At 47.7% G+C, this 18182-nt stretch overlaps 1 protein-coding gene across 3 annotated transcripts in view; it reads right to left on the bottom strand.

The window, feature by feature from the left end:
* TRIM54 (tripartite motif containing 54) overlaps positions 1 to 15167 on the bottom strand; it is a 192502-nt gene extending 177335 nt beyond the window's left edge. For 2 of the 3 annotated variants that reach the window (XM_069233587.1, XM_069233590.1), the window contains exon 1: positions 14264 to 15167. In XM_069233587.1, the coding sequence (XP_069089688.1) occupies positions 14264 to 14431 (168 nt within the window). In that variant the 5' untranslated portion in view covers positions 14432 to 15167. The remainder of the gene's footprint in view (positions 1 to 14263) is intronic. The other variant, XM_069233588.1, reaches the window with a different exon arrangement.
* Positions 15168 to 18182: the final 3015 nt, after the last annotated feature.

The raw sequence follows: 18182 nt of genomic DNA, 5'->3' as shown, positions 1-18182 counted from the left end.
TGAGAGCCTGGGGGAGGATTTATGGGATAACCAGCCTTTGTTATGCCCATGGGTAACACTGATTATCTCGGTAACCCTGGTTATCTATGTTTTGGGCATCGCCTATCTTAGAAAACCTTGTCAGGTCTCGCCTACAGACAGCTTGTATACAACAGCGATACTCATTGGGGTCTTTGGGCGAGACCGCTGCTCATAATTGGCTGGCTTTCCTGCCAATCTCGTTAGCTTGCTTCCCATTTGATGGCGTTCCTTCTTAGCTTCCATTCAATCCTTTTGCTTGGATAATTTGTATTCATCCACTGCTCTCTTTCAGGGAACTACTTTATTATTTTCCTTTCAACAATGATGCTGTGACCCTGCCATGAAGATTTTTTTTCCAAATGTTGAACAGCATTGACAAAAAGCATTGGCAAAGCCAAAACGTGCCAGACATATGGTGTCTGCAATACTTGTTTTTCAACACCTGTTTGACCGGGTCAATGGCAGCGGTGGGTACGTGGGCGCACGGGGCGCCCTTCACCCACCAGCGTAGATGAGGCAGGTGCATGGTGGGAAGGGAGAGGGTTGGAAGTGGGCAGTGGCTCACAGCAGGGATTGTTGCTTTAGGCAGATGGCCTGGGGGTGGGTACAGAGTCAAACATGAACCGTCTGCTGTAGGCACCACATGTTGAATATTGCCAAGTGTTGCGCTGCCCCTGGGTTTTAAGTCTCTTTTCCATGTTTATTGTTTTATGTCTACTAGTATGTCTCATAACCTTCAGGTTGGAGTCCTGTTGTCGGTGTTTTAATAAATGCTCTTTGACCTACCGTACGTCCCCTCACCACCCCATCCCAAGTTAAAGGCACGCTGTCCATGGTTCCTTTTTGACAGCTGTAGTTGCCCCCATGTACCCCTGTTTTCTGTGTCTTGTTAGTCAACGGCCACTGGTGTATTGAGTATCCCACATGGCTTCATCACCTCAGCCTGTGACTCTCATTCAGTGCCTCACACCACCAGGGTGGGGGTGATGTGCCATCAGCCCGTGACTCTGTTCTTAGCCAGAAGTTCTTCTATTGACAATCCTTCCTTGGATCTCGTGCTCGCGGACAGGCGTTTGTCTGGCACAGGTTGTGATCACTCCTGAGACAGACCTGGCACCTACTGAATGCCTCATGCACACAGACATGGCGCTGAGGACTAATGGAGTGCCAGCCTGTAGAGTGAAACATTACCATGTGTAGGCTTAGATGAGGATAAGGTTGCCACCATTTTCAAATTTAAAGTTCTACACCACTTTCAACTTCATGGTCTTTCACAGGCAAGTCAATTACAGCCTAAAACTGCCTATTACAAGATGCTCACAACAGTACATACCTCTAACCACATTCACAATATCCAACAAAAAACACATTATAAACATAATATTGCACACACATTGACCTCAGCTTGGTTATACAATGTTGATGGGCATTGCCATGCTCACAACAAAACTCTGCACCGCAACACACCATATCCTATCATAAAACAGGACACAATATGACAGAATGCCTAACATGCATCCAGCAAAGCCATCAACATTTACCAGCATGCCAGTGATACACATCCTCCCTCAATGTCCCCTCTGCTTTTGACATCTAATGTCTCAAACACTGCCCGCTCCTCATCAGACCTGATGTCCTGAGCCTACCTGAAGCTCATCCCAGCCAAGACAGAATTCCTGTTACTTGCCAACTCAACCAACAAGAACCAGTACAAACCTGACTATATTACTTGAACCTTAAAGGCTTAGAACCCCAATTACCACTGAATGCCAAGACACTTGGATTCACCCTGGACACCAACCTCACTCCCGAAGAACAGTTGTCCAAGAAACAAATATAGTCTTGTACCAGTTTTCTCATCCAAAGAAAGTGAAGGTAGTGTTTCCAGAAAGCAACTTCAGACCTGCTGTTCAAACCCTTGCACTCTCACATCTGGATGTTGGTAATGTTCTTCTTCAGTACCTCCCAAGGTACCCAATGGAGCCCTTTAAAGACATCTACAAGCCACAACTCGCCTCATCCAGGGCTTGAAGAAATATGATCACATCACCTTCGTCCTGATGGGCATCCACTAGCTCCCCTTGCAGGCCCACACCATCTTCAAAACCCATTGAATTATTTGCAAAACCATCACGAACAGCACACGGGCTATTTTGCAGACAAGCTCACCTTCTCTGAACGTTCTCTGCACATGTGCAGCCAGGGCACCATCAGACTGCAAACCCAGAAGTGCAACAAAGAAAAGAAAACAACAGTGCACAAGGCCTTTTCCATCAACGCACCAAGGCATGGAGCAAGAGCCCCATATCTATCAGGACCACCCCAACTCTGCCCCAATATATGAAAGTGTTGACGGCTCACCTCAGTAAATAACACTACATCACAATGCTCTAACAGTCCAAAAACCAGCTACCTCTCCTCTCCTCTGAGTCATTGCATTTCTGCTTCCATTCGGCTTGGTTTATGCTTAGAAATAGCACATATATAAATAATGCATTATTTGGCTGTTACAGCAGTCAACAACCTTCACTGCTGCCTCACACACACATCTACAAAAGGCATGTTTACCACCGTGATGTTCAAACTATTCAGTCCAACCCTCTGGTCTCGCCCGTCAGACACCAAGAACATTCATCCATCTCACCCGGAATGACACATGCATCTACCAGAGGGACATCCCATTCCACAGTTCTGATGGGACATCGTCACCGGCCAAATCTGCACTCGAAACCTCAGAAACGCACAACCATGTACTGCCTCTGTAACGCCACACGGACAGGCTGCACGCTACGCAAATGCCAATAGCATAACACAACATTTAGCGCTAACACAGACCTTATAGCCCGGAGAGAGAGATAGAAGAAATATACGTGGCACTGCATCATAAATGTAGGGCTAAAATAAGAACCTATAGCCCTGATACATAGAAGAAAGACTAACAGGTCTTACAGCCCGAGACATAAAAGTTAGGTCAACACCAGCTCTTATAAGCCTGAGACATAAGAAATCGGACCAACAGCTCTTATAGACAGAGACATAAAAGTTGGGTAAACACAAGCAGCTCCAGCCCTGAGAGACAAACAGGACAAACAACAGCGCTTGTAGGTGGCCACATAAAAGTTAGACAAACACCAGCTTTTAATGCTCTAAGACATAGAAAAAAGACTAACAACAGCTTGTATAGCGCAAAACAGGAGAAGTGGACAAACATCAGCTCCTAAAGCCCTGAGACATAGACAAAGGACTAACACCAATACATAATCTAAGGCCTAGCACCACACCAACATCCCTACCACAGAAATAGACTAAGCGCTGTGTGTTTAATGGGGTGTAGTTTGCCAGGGTCACTCCGGGTGGTAGGCACCTAGACTCGATACAGATACACTGCAGGGTGAGACGTCCTGCGCAGTGTGGCAGGGAGCACCATTGCATGTGCTGAGCAACGTAAGAGGTCTTGATAGTCGCCAAACCAGAGGGGTTTTACCAGATAAATCCCAATGAGGCAAGAAGTTTGGGAAGGAAATAGGGCCAGAATGGGAACTGAACACAGCCTTGGCAAAAATGCTAATTCAACCCCCATGTGCAAACGCACTCATGTGCACTAGAAATAGAGCAACGCTTTCAAGTTGCCACCGGGATCGCTTGACATGCACCACCTTCTTGGAGGCCGGCCTCCCAGGGCTCCACCCTCCTGGGGGATCGCCCGCTTGCCCGCCTGGCCAGTCCGGCTACGGAGGGAAAACTGAATGTTGGGGTTTTTATGCAGTGGTAGGTGAGACTTTGCAAGCTTGAGCCGGGTGCCCAGCACTGCCTCAGCTCGGGATCCTTTTGGACCCTCAAGACCAAAATAAGTCAAGTCCGGCCCTTCCCGCAGTTACACTTCATCCCCTGGTGTCACCAACTATGGCTTCTCTATGCAACAAAGTGTGTTGGGTTGTAACATTACAACAGCAGCACAATGGTAGTGTTTGCACATTGTTTTTCCTTTTGTCTGAAATTGATCTCATATCTGTTCCCACCGACAGATGCAAGATACGTTTCAGAAAAAGTGAAAATAGTGAGGTTCTTTAGTTGCTTCAACCAAGTTTAAATTCAAAACGTCTTCAACATGTACTCTCGCTTCTAGGCCTTTGGGGGTCAGGCTTTAGATACTGAAATCACATAGTGTCTGTGCCCCCCTGGGGGTCGCGCCTCCAGGTGACTCCTGCCCTACAAGGACAGCTGAGGCCCTATGAGTGCAGGGAGAGCACATGTAGTGATGGCCCTTGCTAAAACTGCGGCTCGGGTGAATTTAGTGGTGGGGGGGAGGTACACAGGTCAGGCCCCCTCCTCCCCTCACCTGAATCACCTATTCAGGTGCTAATTTAGAGATGAAGGTCCATGAGTGGAGGCAAAAAGGAAGCAGGAACGGAGAGAAAGGAAGATTAAATGAAGGGATGGAACGACAATTTCATGTATGCAGCGCCTGGATTGGTGATACTCAAAGTATGGCCCGGGGGCCGCATGCGTCCCTCCTGACCTTTACATGTGGCCCCTGGTCAACAGCAGCGCCGGGAAGCTGTTTACTCAACTCAGCACTAACATCAAAAAAATGTTAAAGAGTCAAATATTTATTTTAAAGTTAGTTGAAGATAAAGAAGGAAGGAACTAGGGTGTCCTGAACCACCTAAATTTAGAAGCACCTTCATTTTTAAAGACATCTTGCAGCAAAAGTGTAAAAATATGATAAAGTCTTTTCAGAATTCAAAAAGTGTATTTCATTAACACGCAGAACCGTTTCACTTTATTACATGAGATTATGCACTAAGAAGTCTTTTTTTTAAAGTGATAGTTTTTAAACATGAATGTATAAACATTCACTGTTACCCCCCACCCTGACAACAATGCCAATAGTGAACTAAGAGGCCGGTCAGGTGATATGTGCACTCTTCCGGAGGCCGGGTTCTTCTTATACATTAACAGCATTGTAAATTACTAAATCAAACACATGTGAAGGTTTTGTACAGAGCACATTCTGAAGTCATGTATTTTGAAGTCCTCGTGTTTACGAAAGTTTAGAAAAAGTGAAATAAAGCAATTGCCTAGGATCAAACAATTTGCTTAAGTGGGGAAGCCGAGATGAATCCAAGGTTTTCTGGTTTCACATTGTGCAGTTTAGCCACTAGATGTATATGCTTTGCTCCCCCAACACCCACCTTACCAACACCCCCCAAACCCACCCCACCCCTAAACCCCTGACTGCAGTCCTGCTGGCATCAATGTGGACATTGGTCACAACACAGACCAAACTTTTTGACTCCTGGGAAAATGGTTGCGAGTACCCATGGCCTAGACCAGGGGTCTTCAAACTGGGGGCCTCAAGGAATCCCAGGGGGGCATCCGGCTCTGCCCAAAAGAACCATTATGCTGATAACAGGGCTTTGTTTTAAGCTTAAAAAATGATCAGCAGAAGAGCGCTCAGTAATGAGCCATCACTAACATGTTTTGTGGTTTACATTCAAACTGGGGGTGCGTCAAAAGGAAAGGGGCTCCAAATACTCTTCAAACGCCCACTTCCAATAGTCACACTGTGAATACCTTTACACCTTAGTAAAGCCTTGCTGGCCAGAAGAGTATGTTTGGCATCATGTATTTGAGTGTATTTTTAAAACAGTAACAGAGCTTAACTGCAATGTTTAAAGAAATCTAGACACATTTAAGCATTGTCAAGTTAATAAAATAACAGCCGTGGCCCGTTCTTTAGGGCGGTGGGGCCACGCCCCCCAACCTTTTGCCCCTCTTGACGAGTGTCTGTCAGGCTGAGCAAAGGTCAGACCTGACACTCTTCATGTTGAGCTCAGTCAGCCAGAGCAGACATGGGCGATTCGCGCAGACTCCTGGCCGCCTGAGCTGAACTTTGCTGGGCTGAGGAGGTCACAGGTCTTATGGGCGTGACCTCAGCTCAGCAAGGGTGCCTCGAGGCCCTCCCCTGGGTGACGAGGAAAGCGTCACCCATTGATACTCGCCCTGGGCGCTTCACGTATAAGCCCTGAGGCGCCCAGGGCGAGTGTCAATCAGTGACACTTCGTCACAGAGTGGGGTGGGGTCACCAGTCTCACTGACCCCATCCCACTCTGTGACGAGGCTGGGACTGCTGCCTTCCCTCATTGGCTGAGAAGGCAGCAGTCCCAACCCTCCTGGGACCTCGAGGCTGAAAGTAGGTGTGTGTGTGTGTGTGTTTTTTAAATGAATGTTTGGTGCGTGTGTGTATATTTGAATGTTGATGAGTGTTGTGAATGGATGTGTGTGCGTGCATGTGTGAATGAATAAGTGTGAGCGTGCTTCCCGGCCGCCGCTGTAGAATAATTGTGAAAAATTCAGAGGGGGGCAGATATATATTTTTTTCACTGGGAGGGGCGCGTCACTAAAAAGTTTGAAGACTACCGGATTAGACAGACCGAACAGGTGCCAGTGGGCTGAAATAAAAATAATTGTCCTTTCAATGTGCCCCTCTGAACCTAGCGCCTCGGTGCCCGAGTGAGAAATCATGCACACGGCTATGTGTTTCCATGCATCGTGCCCGGGACCAGAAAGGAGCACGGTTCTTTAATCCCTGTAACTAGCGCTGCCTCTCTGCGCGCGCGCTCAGCGCCTCTCACCATGACAAGCTTGGAGCGCCATCACTGCTGTCTCTGATTTACAGGCAACCGCGCACTTCAAAGGCTTTGAGGGCAAGGGGGTGTTTTGGTCCCACTCTCTTCTCAACAGTTGCTAATATCTTGCTTCACTAAGGTGTGAAATTCCGCAGTTTGCTTTTTCCTGCATGAACAAATAGCTTTTTTTTTCTCTTAATTTAGCAGCGCTTAGTTTGCTGACATTTGGAAGATATGAGAAGCCGAGTTCTGTTTGTCCAGAGTTGACTTGCAGAGCGCACTGACGCATCGCAGGCTTCCATGTGAAAGTTTTGGTGTGAAGGGAGTTGTACATTAAGAATGGAACGTGCTGGCCTCAGATTTTTGGGGAAAAAAAGAATTTGTTGCAGATAATTTGCTCCAGAGATCAGAAATAAAGACTTCGAAGAAGCAGGGTGAGGACGCATCCCTGCCCCAGCCCATGTCAATGAGGGATGGGCCTGCAAGTGTACCATTAAAGCACGGAGGGCATTGAGGGGTCGCACACCTCCTAAGCAGGAGCTCATTTAGGGGTCGTCAGGGTCTGAGACCCCTGGCTTGCCCTTTGCTAACCCTGGCACTGCCTTTGCGACCCCTGGCCTCAGAGTTCGCAACATCAGTACCAGGAACACAGGGGCAGCTCATCCCAACGGAAGCTGGGGCTTCACTCGTTTTCCGTTAATCTTTTATTACACCAACAGTGGATAATATTTTATTATTCACTATCAGTGTAATAAAAATGAATGGCAGCTGGGGTTAGTAAAAAAAAAAAAAAAAATGCTTTCAAGTGCATGTTGTGTACGTTCCTGCGGGTGAGAGTGTGTTCATGTGAGGGAGTGTATGTGAGGGAGTATATGTAAGTGAGAATGTGTGTGAATGTGTAAATATGTGTGTCTGCGTGAAAATGGATGTCAAAGGGTGTGTGATGTCACTTCCGCTACACGTGGCATTTCGGTGATTTGATGTCCTTGCTCCTAAGTATAAACAAGCATTGGCAATATCAAAAGGTCTCAGCAATCCAAGAGCTATACGCGTTGGCAATGTAAATGTACTAATATACACAAATGCATTAACATTGCCTACGCCTATAGCTCTCGGACTGCGGAAACCCATTGGCTTTGCCAATGCTTGTTTTATTTATGTTTCACAAACATAAGCAATATGTAAAAAAAAAAATATATAAACCCTTTTAGGTAACTGCTGCTCTCAATAAAATGTTTAACATCATGTCCTAAAGGTTTCCGCAATCACCACACTGGAGTTGATGACACAAACTTTTCCACCGATGGGATTATATTATTTTTCTGCATCAGGCAATTACTGCGAGCAAAAGACACATATGGGAAAAACGAAGCAAACAAACACGGAAAAGCGTCTCAAAGGGAGAAAGCAGGAAGCTGCAAGAGTGAGCTGAAGGGGCAGGGAGTGGCTGTAAATGGATTAAAGAGGCCCGAGATGGCTTCAGGATTAGGCTGCCTCAGTATTCTGTGCTGCACATTTAATTGCAGCTGCCGCATGTTTCAGAGGAGAGCTTCGGCACCGGCACCTTTTTATTGACAAATTAACCACTGTATGTGTGACCTTTGGAGTGAGTGACCGGTGAGGGAGAACCAAGCAGTCAGCATGTTTCAGTGACCGAAGTGATACCAGACCCTGGAAGTAAGGTGAAAGTTGATGATGGAATGCAGGAAGGGTGGGGAAGTTACCTAGCAGTAGGAATGGTGGAAGTGAGCCAGAGGGAGTGGCAGTGGGAGTACACACAGCACAAGTGAGGGTGTCAGGGATCAGAAAAAGGTGTGTTACTCAGAAAGAGGCAGGGAGGAGGCGGGAAAAGGAAGAAGGAATATTGTCTACCTTGCAAGTGAAGCTAGTATCAAAGTGCCATCTGAATGTCACTGTTTTTAAAGTTTAAAGGCCCAGGTACAGAGAAAAACGAAAAAGCGTCACAAAGTGAGAAAGCAGAAAGCTGCAAGAGTGAGCTGAAGAAGGAAGTAGTGGCTGTAAATGGATTAAAGAGGCCCGAGATGCCTTTAGGGTTACAGTGCCTCAGCATTCAATTCTTAGTTTTCTGCATCAGGCATTTACAGTGATCAAAATAAACATATAAGATGGGGAAAGAGAAAAACAAAAAAGCGTCACAAAATGAGAAAGCAAAAGCAGTATATCCAAAACAATTATAGAACTCCGTATACGTGTGTCCCCCCAAAAAATATTTAATTTAAAGTAACTAGTAAATATGTAAAGCACTGAAACTAACAGGGCTCACTGTGGCTCTGACAAGCTGAAAACAGAAGCACATGCCTTCGCTCCAAAGCTAAAAATCAGCGTGGACTTACCGCTGGGCCTGGAAAAGGCACACTTCTGGTTTACTTGTAAGCAGTGCTTAATTTAAGCCGGTGTTCTTGTAAGCAGTGTTTAATTTAAGCGAGGGCATTCAGGCACGGGGGGACCGGTACTATTTTTTTGAGGGACGACACTGATTTTCAGCATCAGGCATTTACTGCGAGCAAAGGACACACATGGGAAAGGCAGGGTAAGAGAAAATCAAAAAAGCATCACAAATTGAGAAAGCAGAAAGCTTGAGCTGAAGAGGCAGGGAGTGGCTGTAAATGGATTAAAGAGGCCTGAGATGCCTTTAGGGTTTCGGTGCCTCAGTATTCAGCACTTAGTTTTCTGCATCAGTCATTTACTGTGATCAAAATAAATATATAAGAAAGATGGGGAAAGAGAAAAACAAAAAAAGCATCACAAAGTGAGAGAGCAAAAGCAATATATCCAAAACAATTACAGAACTCCGGATACTTGTCCCCCCAAAAAAATGTAATTTAAAGTAACTGGTAAATATATAAAGCACTGAAACTAACAGGGCACATTGTGGCTCCGACATGCTGAAAACAGAAGCGCATACCTCCGTTCCCAAGCTGAAAATCAGTGTGTGGTGTAGACTAACCCCGTGTAGCAATGTGATTAAAAGGGGCAGCAAGACATAACCAGCGCTCCTAAAGTGTGGTGGGTCTGTCACCCATTTGAAAACAAAAAGAGTAGTCCCAAAATAATGGAAGAAGATGCCCACTGCATATGTTTAGCAGCAGTTGGGCGGTGTGCTTGGGGAGGGCTAAACCCCAGAAGAGGCATAATGTATGCATGCCCTTGCCAAATGATGAGAACGCAAAATAGAGCAACAATTGTGCCGGACAATGGCAAGCCTGTGGGCGGGCTGAAGCCCACAATGTAGATACAGTATGTCTCGGTTCGAGACACCACATGGCCACTCTGCCCTCCTCTCATAGTGACAGCTTTGCTCACGCATGTTACTATATGCCCAGCGTGTACAAATCAATAATACACAAGAAACAAATATTCATGAAGCAGCAATGCTCTCTCAGAACTACAGGACACATTGTGAACCCGGGGTATGGAAACAGGTAGAGGCAGTGCTTAATTTGTAAAGAGAAAGGTGCCGGTGCCCAAAGCCCTCCTCTTAAACCGTGGCTGCTGCAATTAAACGTGTGAACACAGAATACTGAGGCAGCGTAATCCTGAAGCAATCTCGGGCCACTTTAATCCATTTACAGCCACTCCCTGCCCCTCCAGCTCACTATTGCAGCTTTCTACTTTCTCCCTTTATGACACTTTTTTGTTTTTCTCTTCCTCCGTCATTCCCATATATGTCTTTTGCTCGCAGCAAATGCTTGAGGCAGAAGAATAAGCCCCGGCCCTAAAAAATAAGTGCCAGTGCTCAGCACCGGAGATAACAAGCACAAATTAAGCAGTGGGTAGAGGTGCAGGGACCTAAGCACACAATTTTGTATTCCTGCTTATTTATTTGAGAGTTTGTAGAGCACTGGGCACATATTCTTGTGGATGCTGCAAACCCCGGAAGGGAAGAGATTGTGTTTAGCCCAGTAGGTAGGAGGCGTGGAGTCGAACAAAACACGGGGGTATATATTCCTATTCAATATTACTCTAACACTCTTGTCAGTGCCGGAGATCTGATGAATGCCTGTCTAAAGAGTTCATTTTTGAGAGTTTTCTGAACAGGACTCTCCTCTCAGACTGGGGTGTGAGGCGTTCCACAGTTTAGGACCCCAGACATGCAGTATTCTCTTTCTCCATGTTTTTGTCATCTGAATGTGAATTTTACATGAGACAGTGTGAAGGGAAGAGCTCGCAGGTGAAGAGGGGGTGTGTGGAGCCAGGGGGCATAGCTGTCAAGTTCCCCAGATCTATGCATGATGTGCTGCTCCAGTCCAGGTTTTTTCTTTGAATTCTGGGACTTGTAGTCCTGTTTTATAATAGATTAAACAAGAATCAAGTCCCAGAATTCAAAGAAAAATCTAGACCGGCGCAGCACATCACGCATGACCTGGGAAGCTTGGCAGGGCTGAGAGTGGCAACACAAAGAGAAATTAACAGACAACAGATCCGAGACAGATGTCTTGCAAAAGAACAGACGGCAGAGCTTAATTTGAGCCAGTGGTTTCTGTGCTCAACACCAGTACCTAATTGTCAACACCGACACCTATAACAGTCTGCCACATGGTGGTGCTGTTTGTCTAAGTTAGAATCAATAAACAACTGCTGTTGTGCTTCTCTCTAACGATTATTACCTGCCATCCAAGCCATTCTTATAGCTTTGGGGCCCAGGAATAGTCTGAGTTGTAATACTTGCAGGAGTGTGACAGTGAGTGGTTGGCTGGTACTAGCCTTGGCAGTGGTGGCAAGCACAACGGGTAGGGCAAGCTGCAGTGACCTTCTGATGACGGCCCTGGCACACGCAGGGGTAAAGCTCAGGGCTGCATGGGAGTTGTGCCAAGTGGACGCCGGGAGTGGGCAGGCTGGATGGGCCTCTCTTGCCATCTGTGAACAATTGTGCTAGGTTTTTAAAGCGCAGTAAAGTATGACCTTACAGAGTTCCAGAATATGGCGATCTTTATTGGGGCTCTTAAGTGATCCCCTTACCATCACCCTCTAACAGTGCCTCTCATCTCCCCATAGCCCCTCTGGCACATGTATTTCATTTGTTTTATACATTAGCGTAACAGTGGTGTAACAAAGATCCCCGTGGCGTGGGGTGGCCCAAGCTCCAGGGGACCCTCTCAGCACAGTACCATGGCCTGGGAGTTTCTGAGTGAGTCCGGAGAGGGGGCCCTTCCACAGACTTTGGAGGAGGGGGCTCTCAAGTTCTGTTACGCCTCTGGTTTGATAGTGCCCCTCTTACCAGCGAAAGATATTGGACAACTTTATGTCATACACAATGAATGATACATGTGTAAATCAGTGCATAGAAAATGTTGGCAAAGGTTACTACAAGGTGTAGGCTTCATATGTCATCCATACTGGTAGGCAGTGCTTCATCTGAGGAAGCATAAACTCAGGATTCAGAACCTAAATCAGTTAGGGTTGAGTTTACTAATAAGTTATTTCTACCCAAACGGACCCTTTTTAGCAATATTAGGCTAATCAAAGATTGGGGAAAAAACTACTCTCTGGCCTGCACCATGCAGTTTTTATGCAGCTCTTCGATGACAGCTCATCGCTCACCGTGTTAGAATATAATTGTAATTTATAAACTGCACAGTAACTAAAGGGTCTTTGTGACAAAAGCAGTATGCCACTGAGCTATGCACATAAAATGCTGTTCTATGATCTGCATAGCACAAGTTCTTTGCAGCAGGCACATTAACCCTCTGCTGTACCTTAGATGAGTCAAAACTGCCACTTAACAAAACTCCTCTCTCTCTCAACCACATTAATCACCAGAGTTATCGTGGAGCTTTTATTGTTGCCTGAAAACTGTTGGATATACAAGGGACACTGCAGTGCTTTCGAAACTGCCGCACTGCTACCAAACCAGCCCCCAGAAAGAAAAAAAAAAAAAAAAGCGCCCCTTCTCTCCTCCCTCCTCCCCCAGCCCCCCCCACCCCCCCTCAGGATTAATGCGTCATACCCGGACCCCCTGCCGCCTCCGCATTCCATAGCGCCGAAGCTGCATTCCGTGGCGTCAATGAGCACTGACACCGCCGCCGAGTCGGGTTTACAAAGATTCCAGGTTTTCGTGTACGAGTCTCACTGTCGTCATCACTATCACGACATCTTGTTAATCCAATATGCAATAAAAAAAAAAAGGCCGCCGTTTTCAGATGTGTTACCGCCCGAATATTTGGTCAAAATGCATGAGACGGAAACCTTAAAATCAGGGGTAAACTGAGGGAAAGAAGAGAGCTGAACAGAACACACACCGGTGCTCTCAATACGATTAAGAGGCTGGTTCATTTAATCAACGTGACACTTTCCTTTCGGGTTCACATACATTTTAAATTCTCTGCAAGTTGTAAGGGCATCACCTGTCTTTATTAAAATGCAGTGTTTGAAGCGTAGCATTTAAGAATAGCACTGGGCGGTTCACAAGCCCTCGGTTTGGAACAAGTGTTTCTTTCAGGAAGATATATCGATTTGCCCAGGATCACACAGTATGAAACAAGATTTACAGCCAAGGTCTCCTGGCCCCACCGCTTACCACTGGCACCATGGCCGTCCCTCTCTCGTGCACTTCGGGGTGCCAGGGTGGGCTCTCGCAGACTGCCAGCTTCCTTCATACCCTGAAGCTCGGAAGAGTTCGCCTCCCCCCCCCCCCCCGAGAGGCCCCCAGTGGTGAGCCAAGCCGATCTGCACAAGAAAGCCTCTCTCATTGGCCACAGCTCCGCAAATGGCTCACTCGTGTGCCAAGAGCAGTTCAGGAAGGCACCCACCTGTGCGCAGGTGGCAGCGAGGGGGTGGGCAATGTAAAACGGGCACAATCTACTGCGTAGTACTGAACCGTGGCACCCCCTTAAATGTTCACTAGTGCTTCAGCAATGGGTGTCATCACTGACAGCCATCTCAGTACTGCTGGTGTTGTGGCTGAGATTCCAACCAGGTGCCAACCCCGCTGCAGGAACTCAACCCATTGAGATAACTTGCTAAGATGTGTGACGTCCTATGGGCTAACAAATCTGAACCTACACCCTGCAGTAGGATTCCTAACAGGGTGGTGTTAGCGCTCTCACTCGTGATGTCATGTTTCTAGCTTCGGGTTTGTTTTCTAAAGTATTAGAATTTGCATTTTTTATCCACGCTGGCTTCAATTAAAGCAGTGGTTCCCAACCTGTGGTCCGGGGACCCCTGGGGGTCCGCGAAGCCTCTTCAAGGGGTCCGCAACTGCTTAGAAAATTAAATAATATTACCAGATTAGGTCCCCACCTTTCAGTAATGACTCATTGGGGGGTTCCCAGATTCCAATAATGATTCAGTGGGGGTCCCCGGATTCCAGTAATGATAAAGTGGGGGTCCACAGAAGTCAAAAGGTTGGGAACCACTGAATTAAAGTGTAGTCAGTTCCTTGTTTGCCATAGTTTGCTGTGAATGTAACAAATCATACCAGAAAGCCTACAATTCCCAGACTGCACTAGGTTGTAAAATGAAAGCCCTTCGAAGGACTTGAAAGCATCTTCTAAGAGATGGTTTTATTTGGGCCCACAGCCACCCTCTGCCTCCTATAGCTCGACCCCTTCTATCAGATCTGCCCGTCCCCTCATCCAATGCCACCCTACCTGGAAGATGTCATTGGCGCACTTGCGGCACAGGTTGTGCTGGCAGGGCAGGATGACCACTGGCTTGGTGAACATCTCCAGGCAGATGGGGCATATCAGCTGCTTCTCCAGGTTGTCCATGGTCTGGGTATCCCCCATCGCCGGCTTGAACCCCACAGCAAAGTTCATATCCGCCAAGACGACGATGGCACAGGCTGCGACCTCTGTGGTGGAAGGAAGGCTTGGCGGTGGATCACTGGGCTCCCACTGCGGTCAGTGTCCAGTGTGGTGGCGGTGAGCAGCTACCACTGTGGTGGAAGGATGGCTTGACGGTGGATCACTGGGCTCCCACTACAGCCAGTGTCCGGTGAGGTGGAAGGATGGCTTGGCGGTGGATCACTGGGCTCCCACGACAGCCAGTGTCCGGTGAGGTGGCGGTGAGCTGCTGCCACTGTGGTGGAAGGAAGGCTTGACGGTGGATCTCTGGACTCCCACTGCGGTCAGTGTCCGGTGTGGTATCGGTGAGCAGCTACAACTGTGGTGGAAGGATGGCTTGATGGTGGAGCACTCGACTCCCACTGCGGTCAGTGTCCTGTGTGGTAGTGGTGAGCTGCTGCCTCTGTGGTGGAAGGAAGGCTTGACAGTGGATCTCTGGACTCCCACTGCGGTCAGTGTCCGGTGTGGTGGCGGTGAGCAGCTACCACTGTGGTGGAAGGATGGCTTGACGGTGGATCACTGGACTCCCACTGCAGCCAGTGGCCGGCATGAGGGTGCTATCCCTGTGCCCAGTGAACTGTGGCCCGCTGTAGTCCCACTACAGTCGTCGAGTGGCGCGATGGCCCACAGCGCACTCCAAGGGATGCGCCTTTACTGGGGCTGTGGCTCAACAGCAGCAAGGGCTCAGCTTAATTTTAGCAACAACTCCTGTGACTGATAACCACATGGCTCAGTGTTTGGAAGCTGAAGGGACAGAGGAGGGGGATGGCACATTCCAGGGTCCATTTTTGTCCTCGGTAAGGCGATAGCCAGACATAGCAGGACCAGCTGTCAGCGGCCGCATTGTGTGACCCTGAGTCACTGGCGCGTTTGGGGTCCAGGATGTGGGGACCTGACGGCGTTCCGTAGCGATGGCAGCGGCCCCACGTCACCTGGAGCATCCAGGCCTGGCTTTCTAGCCAACAGAACTGTGCATGCTGGGATATGTAGTCTCACATTATAGAAAGGAAAGGTGAAACACAGGCATTCGCAGCACTGTTGCTACTAACGATGAGACTGCATGATAGGCCGTTCGGATGCGCTTATCTGAGGTCCTCGGAGGGTGCGAGACACACACTGCATCCACAAAGACGTGCACACACGTGGAGGGCATCCAACACCCTCCCAAATGCAGACCACGGGCTCGAGGCGAAGGCTTTTGTATTTAGGAACTCGAAGCGAATAGAGGTGTTCCTCTCTGAGTTCTATTAATTAAATTAGCGGGTAATGGGGTCATTATTCCCACTAAATTTCCAAAAAGTATAATGTTGATTTATAGTTAAAGTTCAATTCTTATTTGCTAAACACAAACCTTGAGCTCGCCTTTTGATGCTTATACTAATGTCTGTTGCAGTTTCCGGCTGCAGCAGCACCACACCTGCCCCCAGTCCATCACAGTCACCTGCCCGCGCCCACCACCCCATCCCACATCACTTCTATGTACAGGCTTCCAAGCACTACACATGACAGCATATGATAACGCTCCCCCCACTTCCCATCAACCATCAGCACGACCGTCAAACCCACTGCCCCCACAGCCCCCCGTCGCCCAGCTTTACATCGGACTCCCAATGAACACTTCCGGATTCTTCCCTCCTCCACCCCTCCATTACTCCAGTCAATCCAACCAACAAACTCGCATATCCGCGACTCAAATTAACTCATAATAATACTAAACTGTACGCATATTTCCCTATACTAATCCACCACTAAATCCTTTTGTGTTCCGGAGTAGCGTGCTACTCGTCGAAAAGCGCTTCAACGCCTCGTCAGTGGTAGTAAGCGCTATATAAATACTATTACAATTACAATTGGTGTTAAAAAGCCTGATATTAGTTTTCAGCGTCAGGTCCTTGGAGCTGCAGATCTTCTTTCGCTGAATGAAGGCAGCCCTTGATTTGCCATTCATGCCTGGATATCAGCATCTGTGCTGCCCTTTTATCTGTGACACTGACCAGGCGGATGAAGGCCTCAGCCTGTTCCAGTGCATCGCCTGCAACTGTGCTGGCCGTGCGAGCCTTCAGGATCTTGGTTCTCCCCTGTGGATGCTGAGGCCCACTTGTGGTGATGTGGCTCCCACAATGTTCTGTCTTTCTTGCATCGGCAGATGGGTATGGGACAGTAGGATTGTATCGCCTGCAAAGTGCAGGTCTTCGAGTAGCATCCAAGAAGTCCACTGTATCCCATTTCTTCTCCCTGCTGTGGATATCTTCATGATCCAGTCTATTGTCAGCAGGAAGAGAACAGGCGAGAGGAAATAACCCTGGCAGACTCCAGTCCTCACTCGGAAGGCTTCAGTGAGTTTTCCTCCATGGACTACCTTGCAGGTCACTCCCTTGAAAGTGCGCCTGATGATTCTTAGGTGGCAAAGGAGTTTCCAAATGGTCACTCTGTCCACGCTGTCCAATGGTTTCTCATAGTGATGAAATTGACAAGAGGGGGGAGCTCCATTCCATCAACTGCTCGATGATGCACAGTGTTGCAATCTGGTCTGTGGCGGATCTATCTTTGGGAAGCCCCCTTGCTGATCTCGCAACTGAGCATCTAGTTGTTCCTTGATTCTGTTCACGGGGACTCTGTTGAACACTTTGCCTGGAGTTGATATAAGAATTATCCCTCTGTAGTTTGTGCAGTTACTCAGGTCCCCTTTCTTGGGGATCTTTATGAGATATCACTCTTTCCAGGGAGATGAGACCATTGGTCTTCTCAGATTCTTCCAAATATGGGGCAGAGCAAGCCTACTGACGCTTCAACACCTGCATTCAGTGCCTCTGCAAGAATGTTGTCAGGTCCTGCTGCTTTCCCATTTCTCAGATGTTTGATGGCTTGCCGTATTTCTTCCTTGGTTGGCCTGCTGCTGTCCTTGTTGGCTGGCTGTAGGTTTGGTGGAGACTGCAGCACGGGCTGGTTCACAAGTTCTTCAAAGTGCTTCACCCATCTTTGCTGTTGGTCTTCGTTACCCATGAATATCTTCCAAGCCGTGCCTTTAACAGGTCTTTCTGGCTTGCTGATTCTGACAGAGAGTTTCCTCATTATGTTAGAGTTCTTTCAAGTTTCCATGGCTTGCTGCTTTCTGGGCTTCTGTGGCAAGACCTTTGATGAATCTACAGTTGTCTGCGCTAAAACGTCTCTTTGCTTCCTCGTTAGTTTCGGTGTACTCTCAATGAGCTTTCCCTTTCTTTGCTCTTGTTTGGCTGATGTTGACTGCAGCTTTCGTTTTCTTTCTCTCTTGGAATATACAGAGAGACTTGTGGAGTTCCGTTCTTTATGTTAGTGCTTCTTGGGACCCAGTACCCCTTGGCAGGCTGATGCCACTGTTTCTTTTATCTTCTTCCACTGACTTTCTGCTGGCTCTCTGTCATTCTCTAGTTCTTGCAGGACTGGAAACTTGTTGCTGAGGGTGACTGAGTATTTACTCCATTTCTGTACATCTTTGAGGAGAATGGTGTTATATCGCTGACGTCAGTTCCATTCAAGCTTTCTTCAGCCTTAGCTTCTGCCTGGCCAGGACAGGGTGATGGTCTGACGCCACATCTGCTACTCTCATCACTCATATCCTGCAGGGACCTCCAGGCCTTCTTGGCAATGCAGACATGGGCAGTCTGATTCTCTTTTGAATGGTTTGGTGATACCCACATTGCCTTGCGTATTCTTTTGTGTGAGAATACACTGCCGACTATTACCA

This window comes from Pleurodeles waltl, chromosome 5 (assembly GCF_031143425.1).
Source record: "Pleurodeles waltl isolate 20211129_DDA chromosome 5, aPleWal1.hap1.20221129, whole genome shotgun sequence".
Classification (NCBI taxonomy): domain Eukaryota; kingdom Metazoa; phylum Chordata; class Amphibia; order Caudata; family Salamandridae; genus Pleurodeles; species Pleurodeles waltl.
Note: the sequence above shows the minus strand (reverse complement) of the source record. Positions and strands in the feature narration are given on the sequence as shown.